At 43.6% G+C, this 11,357-nt stretch overlaps 1 protein-coding gene across 1 annotated transcript; it reads right to left on the bottom strand.

Annotated features, from left to right (window-relative positions):
• Positions 1–227: 227 nt before the first annotated feature.
• On the bottom strand, positions 228–7,170 carry LOC147904990 (transcription initiation factor TFIID subunit 15-like). Its single transcript, XM_087396297.1, has 6 exons — positions 6,872–7,170; positions 6,130–6,533; positions 5,689–5,889; positions 5,283–5,366; positions 1,033–1,114; positions 228–917 (listed from the first exon to the last, which is right to left on the bottom strand). Exons 1-6 carry the CDS (start codon positions 6,983–6,985, stop codon positions 429–431), a joined length of 1,374 nt encoding a protein of 457 aa, XP_087252423.1. The 5' UTR covers positions 6,986–7,170; the 3' UTR covers positions 228–428.
• Between the last annotated feature and the right edge of the window lie 4,187 nt (positions 7,171–11,357).

Raw genomic sequence — 11,357 nt, forward strand, 5'->3', positions numbered from 1 at the left:
ACAATCAGAAATGCGTAACAAATATGCCATAAGCCACCTGACACTCAAGATTTCTCTCGCACAGCGCAGATGCATTGCTTCTCAAGCCGAATCATGTCCTACTAAAACATAGTTGTTAACCATCAAATGACTGCCCAAAAGTCCACAATGATTGCGTGCCTAGTTAGGCCAACTCAGCATTTTTCATGAATTTTTTGCATTAAGGAGGTCAAACCACAGGACCGGGATCTGAAGGTTTTGTACAGGGACAGTAGCCGTCCCGTCTTTCCACCTGCACACGAACTAGAAGGCCATAAGATCTCATCACGTACGTAGGTGACACAATATAGCAGTCCTCCAGAAAAAACATATCTCAAGTAACTTTGAAGTGAAAGACTATCCATTCCATCTGGTTCAGACATAATCAAAAATCAACTTTCAAAGATTAATTAGTCCAGAAATCTGTCTCTACCACGCTCTCTCTCTCTGGGCCATCTCCCGTCTCTATCTCGGTCTCTATCCCCATGATCTCTATCCTTTCCCCTCCCTTTATCTCTTTCCCGTTCCTGATCCCTTTCTTTACTTTTCTCTATTTCCCAATAGTTCTCACGATCATGGTCAGAGAACCTCTCTCTATCATGAACATGACGGTCACCATCTCTCCCCCTTGCCCTATCATAGCTACCATCCTTATCATGACCATTGTATTCATTGTGACCATCTCCGTCTCTTCTTCTCTCCCAATCAGACTCTTTGTTTCGGTCCTTCCCCTTGTCCCTCGCCTTGTCACGTTCTACCACACCGAGCTCTTCTTTATCCCAACCAGCTTTTCCAGTACCCTGAGCAATTTGCAGACTTGAGCTCTGTTCTCCTTGCTTCACTTTGATGCGAAATTTCTTCTTTAAATTTCCAAACTCATCATACACCTCCCCATCATCCTGACAAAATTACCAGGAAAACAGCAACTCACTTAGGGGGAAAATGCAATCAACAGCATCCCTACAAACAGTTCTGCATAGGAATTTAGCACATACTTCAGAGTCATATATGTACCTCTTCAGTTTCTCGACGCCTCCGCTTAGTTTCTTCAATCTCTGCTTCATCAAATTCTTTGTATCCACCAGCTCGTCCTTCTCTGGGAATTTCACACTCCAAAGTTAGAGCTTACATCCATTTTTAACGAGTAAACACAATGTTGAAGTATTGCATTTTGATATAGCATTGGCTGTCGTATAGCAAAGCAGCCAACATAGCACAATATCCAAGCACATGAAAAGGAAAATATACTGCATGAAGCTCTCTGTCTTCAATTCAATCAGACAAAATTGGGATAGCATAGAAAGAAAAAGAGCAGGCACACTCATGTTGCCTAGCCTGATAGCATGCAAAAAGAGAGAGATTAAGTCTTCAACAGCATAATGAATTAGTGAATAAGTACTGGCAAAACCTCAAGAGCTAAGCTCCAGAAACACCTCTTTCATGCACCATTGATTTTATAGGGAGTCGAGGTTTGGGGAGGCAGTCTCTCACAAGGAATGAAATTGCTTCCTTGTGAGAGACTTGCTTCCTTCTGGTTCTTCCTTGCTTTCTAGCTCCCTCAATGTTTTCTTGTTGTGCCAAGCTTCCTTCAAGCTGAATTTTGAATGGGCCGTAACTCCTCCATTTGAAAGCCATTTCCTTCAGCATTTGCTTCAATGTGTTCACCCCATAGTACAGTACTTTTTCCTCAAATCCAATTTTCAGCTTTAAAAGAATTGAAAAACTGAAATGTATCTACTGGTTCTTGGTCTTTAAATGATCTCATTCCATGCCTCCTCTTAATTGGCTCCTACTCTTCAACATCTATCGCTACCACCGGCTTGTGGTCCACGTTTCACGAATAGCATCTTCTTTGTTGGCACTATCTCTTAGGAGCTTCCCAGGCCTATTTGCAATAGTTTGCCTTGTGTCAACTGAAACCTTCTGCCCTATCAAAACTTCAGCGCAAAGATATAACCCACTGAAGAATCTTTTGCTACGCTCAGCTTTCAATCTGTCTCTCTCTCTATGAAACCTTCAACGATGAAACCATTTTTACAAACTCACAGCTCATCCTTTCTGGCAAATTGCCACTTGTCTTATTCCTAAACTAATTTTCTAATTACATGCCACCTAAGGGCAACTCTAGAGTCTTTGAAGCACTTGGTCACGCGGGTGATCTCCTAGATGCTTGCTAAGCTCCATATTACTTGGGTCTTCAAACCCTCTTGGTACCTGTAACTAAAGCGCACAACCATGGCACCCATTAATGGTTAGCGCTTTGCATGCAAATAATACTCTGTGGAAGGTATCTTTGATCGGAGTCAATACTTTGACCAGTAAAAGACAACTTTTTGAACATAATTAAATAAATAAAGAACTCTTTAACTATGATCAAATAAATGGTCAACTAGAACTTTGACTTGGAGTATTTACAACCTGGTGACATCCACCATGATGTAGCGATGACCTCCACATACACATAACCACGCACACAAGGAAACCTTAACTGACCTAAGGCTTTTTTCCCAAGGCTAATCAAGCAAATCAATGTAAGGAAAGCACACTTTGATACTCACCAGAGTTGTGCCTGTAATATCAATGATTGATTAACTTGAGTAATCTATAGAAGAGGATGGGAAAAAGAAATAGTGACACGGTATAAGGTGTGAATGAGCGCAATTGGCTATACAAAGAACTCTGAAGAGTGATTAATGATTTGCACAGTTGGTTTTTAAGCATTATTAGAAAGTTCTTTTCTCTATATGGTTGGTAACTTACACGTGGCAGCACTTCCCACAACCAAAATCTGCTTTGGTAGCGTCACATCTGGAGCTCATGCTCCAATTATAATTGACATTGTAATATTTCTATACTAAAGGAAGTGAAGCATTTGTAAATTGAACTTAGGCCAGAACTGGATTGAATTGAACAGAACTAAACTAAATGGAACCGAGCTAAACTGAATTTAGTAAAAACCACAAGCCTCTTTGCTAAAGTCGTGGACCTCTACTAATCTTGGTCAAAAGCGGAGTAGTCACTCAAATGGAGGGCATGGCCACTTACCCTTCCCCTAGCTCTGATATCTCTTGTAAAGAGAGCTCAACAAGCAAACAGGAGGGAAGAAAGAGAGAAAGAAAAGAAAGTTTATTAAAGTCTTCAGAAGACCGATGGGTCTATGAGACTGAAAATCCTGGTACAAACAAGCTGTGAGGGTGGAGCTACTAAAATGAGCATCCACACTAATGCAGAATGCTAAAAATGCAAAATGGTAGTACAAAAAATGCACACACACACACACAGAGTTTATTAACATCTACAAAAGACCAAAGGGGGTGAGAAAAAAACAGATACAATGAAAGCTAAGGGTGGGGCCACTAAACGGGCACCATACCTACGGCTGATGTCTGATGAGAAAAACATAAAGACAGTGTGCTGTCGCCGCGAGAGAGGGAAAACCCAAAGAGGGGAAAATCGAGTGACTGGACCCATGTATGCCGTCCAAGTCCACCGGAAACTAAGGAGAGACAAGAGGATCTCGACCAAGTCCCAACAGTGGCTCTGGCTCTGGTGAGGGCTCGCGTCGAGGAACAAAATCAGTAATGGATTGCTGCTAATGCTCCGCCAATCCAGGTCCATCCCTCATCTGTAGTCTTAGTGAGGTAGTTCGCTGTCTTACAAGTGCTATTGTCACTCCAATGGTCTGTCTCCCCATGTCGAGAAGAGAAGATATGTCTGCAGTCCTCATGTGAGTCTCCACCCAGGGTCAGGTCTATCGAGTCGTGCACTCTGGCTCTGTGTTACGTCTAGTCCCCTGCTGTGCTTGGCTCAGGTCACTAGAGAAAAAATCTGTGATCATGCTCTGGCTGGACTGTAGCAGTCCCTCCTATGCTCTCCTCTGTGCTCGTATGAGCTGATCTCTATGTCTGTGGGCCTCAAGAAGGGGATGCAATAGCAGCATATTATTTCCAAGATGATGACACCTCAAGAAGGGGATGCAATAGCAGCATATTATTTCCAAGATGATGACACATTGAGCACCCTTCAACATTTTACAGGTCCAAGCTGGTGGAAAATATATATTTCGATGGATTACTACATATGCACCAACATGGCCTCCCAACATTCAAGCGGACTATATTAACTAAACTAAAAACCCTATATCTAGAGATATATAAAGAGAGAGTGAGCAGGAGGAGATCTTCAGTAGTATTCCAGCCTTGACTTCACTTGATTTTTGGAGCACAACTTACAATTGCAGTCCATTTTTTATGGCTGATACACAGACGTTTCTTTGCTGGCTTTCTGCTGTAGATTATGGCTTGTTTGGTGAAAGTTTGAAGAGCGTTGAAGGTCCTTTGCACTTCCACCCTTCACTGTGGATTAGCACCAGGGTTGCATTCTCTGGCATTTGCACCTCACAATGGTGACGAGTGTGTCCCTCTCTCATTCATGTCCTCTCAACCATTCTCCCGCATTTCCATTCAGTTTATGCAAATCTTCCGCTGTGAGTACCCCAGAGCGTGCACACATAAGAATTAGCAAGTAGTTCGAAGGCCAATTTTATAATAAGCAGAAGTATTAGGTTGGCATTAGGCAAATTCTATAATAAGCTGCAGATTAGCATTAGGGTTGCATTCTCTGGCATTTGCACCTGAAGATGGTGACGAGTATGTCTCTCATTCACATCTTTCAACCATTCGCAGTTATTTACAGTAAATCTTCTGCTGTGAGTAGCCCAGAGCGTGCACACATAAGAATTAGCGAGTAGGTCTTATGCATACGAAGCATTATTGAAATAAGAGCCCCTTTCAGGACAGCCAAGTCGTGAAAATTCAAAGGCAAAATTTACAATAAGAACTAGGCTACGTGTGGGGCATCTATGATTACTAGTACTTGAGCATGTTTGAAATGAAGAGGCCAAAAGCGAACATGTGTGCGTGTGCATGTGTACACAAACATATGCTGCTAGTATATGAAAAATCCATGACTTTAGACACCTCTGCATCTGCATCCATGCGTGCACATTCAACTATGTGAGATAGATATAAGCAAGCAAATGAACATTACTCTTTCTGTAAACAATCATCTGCCACTGTTAACTTCCAAGCTCATAATAGCACATGCTTCCACAAATAACTAAAACAGTAGCAGAAAGGAGAGTCCATACTCTGCCTAATGCCTTGCTTTCTATCAGCTCCATTCCCACCTTGTTTATCATGAGCATGTCCTTATAAAACTAGCTGGAGTAGCTAAAAGTTCAACTTGGACATTTGCACATTTACCTGACTCCCCCTTCATTGTGCCCAGGTTTTGTGGTGTTGCATATATTACACTTATTTCGCTTAGCCCAATTTATGTTTGCACACCTGCCACAACACGTGTAAATATTACAAGTTATAATTTGACTCGAAATGAAGCTTTGGAGCAATCAATGATAAGTAAGCAATGCAGAAAGAAATGCAGTGTCGCATATTGCTTTGAAAAAATGAAGTCAATATAATGTACCCAAGAAACAACAAAATCGCCCTTCTCTGAAGGAATGATGCTCCACCAAAAACCGAGGGTGGAGACAAACCAGATGAAGACAGGTAGCAGCAGATAAACAAAAGGAAAATCAAGTCACAGAAGGATATTTAAAGGCATTCTGGATGCATAATCCATTAGAAGTCACTTTTCATCAGCACTTACATAGGACAAGTCCAGTCGTTAGGCCCAAAAAGTCCAGGAGGACCACCAGGTCCTCTTCCACGCTCACCTCCTTCACCCCCACCCCTTTGGCCTCTTCCTTGACCTCCGCCCATTCCTCCCCCACCAGCATTTGCGCCAGCAGGACGAGCAGAGCCACATCGATTGCAAACTCCACGAAAGGCAAAATTGACGTTGGAACAGCTGCCAGGCACATTATTAAAACAAGGAACTGTACCTTCAACAAAAAGTATCACATCATCCATTCACGGCAGAAATTCCTGCTTCTGAAAAACTGTCACAACCATCAACTTCTAAATTATAATCCACACTATGGCCTAGGACAATTCCTGCAGCAGTGAAGGCAATAAAATACACAGCAGATGTATCAAAACTATCCATGAAGGGTTCCTGAATGAGCTGCTCACCAAAGTCATCACAGACCTTGGATTTGGACACAACCAGTCTCCTTCCTGTTGCCAAGCCTTCCCGCCTGGCTCTCCCCGGCCCCTTCCACTACCACCTCCCGGTCCACCCCAGCTGCCATCTATGTTTTCACCTCCTCCGAGAGCTCCCAAACTAAGATCATCTGCTAATTCGGGATCAGCACCACAGCCCATTTGCCCAGGAACCATATTGGCAATTGCAGGCTCCACTGCTTCCTTACTTTTGGTCTCCGCAATAAAAACATTAATCTTGCTTCCATGAAAGTCGTTGTTATTGAACCATTCAACTGCAGCAGCAGCTGCGCATGGATCCTCATAAGTGACGGTTGCATCACCCTTGGGTTCACTTGTGACTTTGTCGCGGTAGATCCAAATCTTTGGACGCCCAGTTCTCTTATCTTTCTGTAGGCAAGAAGGACCAGCAGCGGTAAACGCTATGAGCTGATGTAATGCTAGAAGCGTGAAGGACTCAACATGTCACAGCATCGGCTCAGCTCAATATGTATTTAAAAACCCACTTTAGAGAGATTCTGTAAAGAACGATGACAAAAGAATTCAAATTCAGTAATCGCAGAGGGATTCACAGCGCATCGCATCATTCGTTCAAACTCAGATTTCCGAGTCCTCTTCGCACAAAAGTTCTGCTTTTACAAAGTCCAAGCTTCTCTATGGTCAAACAAAAAGCCCTCCCTCCCGCATTGCAAAGCTAGACGAGGTAAGGTTTACAAAACCTAACGCACCTTTAGTACACCAATGGTGCCAAAATGCTCAGCCAAAAGGATCTCATCTGTTCCCGGCGGAAGATTGCAAACATAGATGGCACTTGTAAGGGGGGCTCCTCCCGTGAATCCCATCACGTCAACGTGCTAAAAGATTCATCTAAACCAACTAACTGTCGAAGTAGCAACGGAACGCAACTGCCCAAATCAACTGCAAAGGCAAGCGTGATTTCTTTTCTTGAGGAGCAAGAAGAATAATCCAAGGAAGATAGAAACAAGCACAATGGGATCTAAGGGATGAAACAATACAAATAATTCGAAATCTTTGGAGGGGAGGACAGAATTGGAACGAGAGAATTACCTTGCAAGCCGATCGAAGCACGAAAACTCCAACTCAGAGAGGGTCAAAAAGTCATATCTTTGAACGTAGTGTACTTGTGTACCAAAAAAAAAGTCATAGATTGTACATAGTGTACTCGTGTCCTTCCCTTAAGCATGGGTTACCCTCAGTCAAACCCGTGCACTCGATGGTTGAGCATTTTAGAGGTTGGCACTATTTTCAAGGCGAAATTGAAACGCCTTTGGTGTCCAGATTGGCACCTCCATTTTTGGAGGATGTAAAATCTGGCATGTGGCACTAATGTTGAGCTGAACTTCCTTCAATGCTCGTCAGGTCTTGATGGGCAAGCCAATCCAAGGTGCCCAACTCTCCCTGCACAAATATTCAAAGATGTATTGCACTCCTCGATTAAATGCTTGACGCTCCTTCAATATTTTAGCGTGCGAACCAAATGACATTCTAGAAAAACTGGGCATTTTTTTGTGCATGTGCACCAAGCCTTAGAAGTGACTTCTACTCGGTGATGAGTGCTTCCACCAGGATCAAACTAATTTGTTGCCAAATCAGCCCACCTTGGTGACTATGATGTCTGAACCGTATCACTCATTCGAAAACTTCCTTGACATGCTTGGTGCTTCAAGGTGATGGCCTCTATATCTTTGTATCGCCATCACTTAATAGAGCCAAGCCATATGTTGCTATTCGTGTCATGGCGAAAATAGACCAAGAAGCCTCCACTGGTTGGCATTGCCTCTAAGGAGTAGAAGAGAGCTTAGTGTGCATATAAACTACTTCCATCAAGGTTTTATTTTGAGCACCCACTGCCCATTTAGCTCTATGCCTCCTCTCTTATGTGGCTTTGTTTGTAATTATATTGGGCATATGGCTTGTTTGTACATTGGTCCTCATAGTAGGATGGGGCTATCCCTACCACATATGTTAGATATTTATTTTCTAAGTATGATTGGATCTTTTTCAAAGGGGGGTTTGGCAATCCTCATCCTTTAAGATTTCTCATACCACCTTTCAGGCTAAAGATATTACAAGTGGAGCTTTGCCCCACTACTCTACACACACAACGATCTCATCTTCATTGCTCTAGAGTGCACTTCTAGCCCTTGTTGCAACAAACTTCAAGATGGAAATGGATGTGGTTATAAATATTCCTTACTTCAATCATGTGCAATGTTACTCTTGCTATTACATTTGCATCTCCCCAAGATACCTTTAAAATCCACATCGCATTCCCTTTTAGTAGGAGATGGCCCCTAACTGTAAATCCAATCTTAGACATAGATTTGCATGGACATTTCAAACCTCAAGTCTAACCTCCCTACCCAATCCAATGGATGGAGTAATCCTGATATCTATGGCACTAGCAAGTAGGTATTTAGACTTTCTATGGACAACGTCTTAGAGTGTGGTGCCTTTACATTGGGCCATATGTTAGTATGTCACGTGTGGGTCCCAATCCCACTACCTAGCCACCTTCAGGAGAGCCCAATCTCCCAAAATGGATCTAGGGATATGAGGGCCTCCTCTTCCCCATTAGTCATTATATGGCTTGCATGGCCATGTGAAAGAGGACACATGGTCCAACACTCAATGCACGCAATAAAGAGGATGACAAAGAACATGTTAGATATCAATGCTCCACTCTCGTGTAACTATGCGGGAACCAGCTAACTCTACTTGTAAGCCCCCATATGAGGAAAAGGCATTTGAGTAGCTCGGTTATCCGATAGGTCCTAGTTTGGACACTAGATGGGGGCCATGTGTGGCTTGATGGCTGGACGGCTTCAGATAGAGTTGGCACACCGCCAACTAGGCTACATGCAAGTGTAGGAAGGCATCCCTTGACTGACCACACTGAGGGTAGACGGAGCATTTCCCGCGGTAGTCCACTCTCAGGTTGTGGGGCCCCCGTTTAGAGCCTCAGATGATCCTGGATGGCTCTGGGCCGAAGGGAGACCGTAGGTTAGTTGCTCTATTTTGCGCACCAGTTCTATCGTATGGTCGGTGGCCTATTTCGGGACCAACCCCCAGTCGACTGTTTTGGGCAGACTGGGTCAGTCACCCAATTGAGCCTAACCGACTACGACTGGTGGCTATATAAGAGCAAGCTCGTAAAGCCCATTTCATCACTAGCTACAGCAACCCTGATTCCTTAGCATCCAGCCTCCGTCTTCTACTGTTTCTAGCTCGCCATCGAAGCTTCTTTCTTCTTTCATAGGAGCGCACAGTTGGGAGGCAGCGCCATCTATTGTATCAGTTCCACAGTAATCAAATTTTGGATTCTCCATACTATCTTGTTTTCTCTCTTGCATACGAGATCCTGTTATCTGTTGAGCAAAGAAGTTGTATTATTTTCTTACATGGTATCAGAACCTGGACTCTAGCAAGAAGATTTGGTAGTGTGTTTCTATTTGCGAGTAGATTGTGAGAGATGGCCCAGCCCGCAAGACTGCGAATCCCACCATTCGGCGAAAGCGAAAAGTTGGATGGCTCTAACTATCCACTCTGGAATTCAAGATGAAGACCATCCTAAGTGCATACGAGCTTTGGGACACTGCTACTGGGGTGGACATGAGGTCGGTTACGAGACTGGATCCAGCCAATGCAGGACAACAGATAGTACCAACTGCAAATAAGATTCTCGTGTGGACAAGAAGAAATGCAGATGCATTGTGTTCTATTGTCTGCAGTGTAAGTGATTCTATCATGGCGTTAATTCAACATGTCACCACAGCGGAGGAGGCATTGACGGTCTTGAAAAATCAGTATGAGACCACGAATCAGACACGGATTCAAAATCTAGAGACTCAACTCGCGAACGAGAAGTTGTCTGAGTCTGAAGCGACAGAGAAGTTCATCACCAGGGTGAAGAATCTGCGCAATCAGATGACTGCAATTGGCATCACCATCACCAGTGAGAATCTAGCACGAAGGTGCATACGGGTTCTCCCACCAAAGTACAATGGTCTTGTTATGGCGCTGAATATGCAGAACAAAAATCCGCACCTCAACTTTGAGGATTTCAGCGCGATGCTTTTGGAGGAAGAGATGCGTCAAAAGATGAGGACTGGAGAAGATTCAGCTTTTTGGACCGGATCAAAGAAAGGTAAGGATAAGGACTCTGGTAACCCATCTTCTTCTGATGATAAAAAGAGAAAGAAGAAGATCAAATGCTTCTATTGCAACAAGGCAGGGCACAAGCAGAATGAGTGCCGAAAGAAGATTGCAGATGAGAAGAACGGAGTAAAGAAAGAGTCCAGCAACAACGCGCAGGCAGTACCAGTACAGTTGTTCGTCGCAATTGAGGAGATTTGCACGGAGGTAGTTGATGTACCTACGGATGAACCATGGATCATTGATAGTGGTGCATCGTGCCACATGTCCAGTCGGAAGGATTGGTATACCTCTCTACAGCCGGTAGGGAATGACATCCTGGTGGCAGTCGGTAATGATGCAAAATGTCCAGCAAAAGGAAAAGGTACGATTGCTCTCAAGTCAGATGGAGTTGTAAAACAGTTGTCCAATGTTCTTTATGTGCCAAATATCAAGAGGAACTTGTTGTCCATTTCCACGATCACGGATCGGGACCACAAAGTTCAATTCGATAAGAATGGTGCATAGATTCTGGATCTTCAAGGGAAGGTCATTGGTAAAGGTACATAGCACAACAACATTTACAAACTCTCAGCTTTCAATGCTCAAGCAGATGTGAAGAACACTAAGCTGTGGCATGAGAGGTTTGGTCATCTAAACCTTAGTTCTTTGAAGGAGATGCATAAAAGTGGAATGATTGCAGACCTACTAGAAATTTCAGATCTGCTCGATGTATGTGAAGCTTGCATGATGGGCAAGTAGCATCGGTAGCCCTTTCCTAAAGAGGCCAGAAGGGCAAAGGCTCCTCTAGAGCTCGTTCACACGGAACTCTGCGGAAAGATGGAGACGGAAGCTTTGGGTGGTTCTACTACTTCATGACGCTGATCGACGATTACAATAGAAGGATATGGATATACTTCCTGAAGACTAAAGACAAGGCTTTTAGTAGGTTCAAGGAATGGCATGTAATGGTCGAGAAAGAAACGGGGAGGAAGGTGAACAAATTGAGATCAGACAGAGGTGGAGAGTTCACATCAACTGAATTCGAAAGTTACTGCA

Source organism: Dipteris shenzhenensis, chromosome 2 (assembly GCF_047967505.1).
Source record: "Dipteris shenzhenensis isolate YYH24624 ecotype China chromosome 2, Dip_SZ_1.0, whole genome shotgun sequence".
NCBI classification, from domain to species: domain Eukaryota; kingdom Viridiplantae; phylum Streptophyta; class Polypodiopsida; order Gleicheniales; family Dipteridaceae; genus Dipteris; species Dipteris shenzhenensis.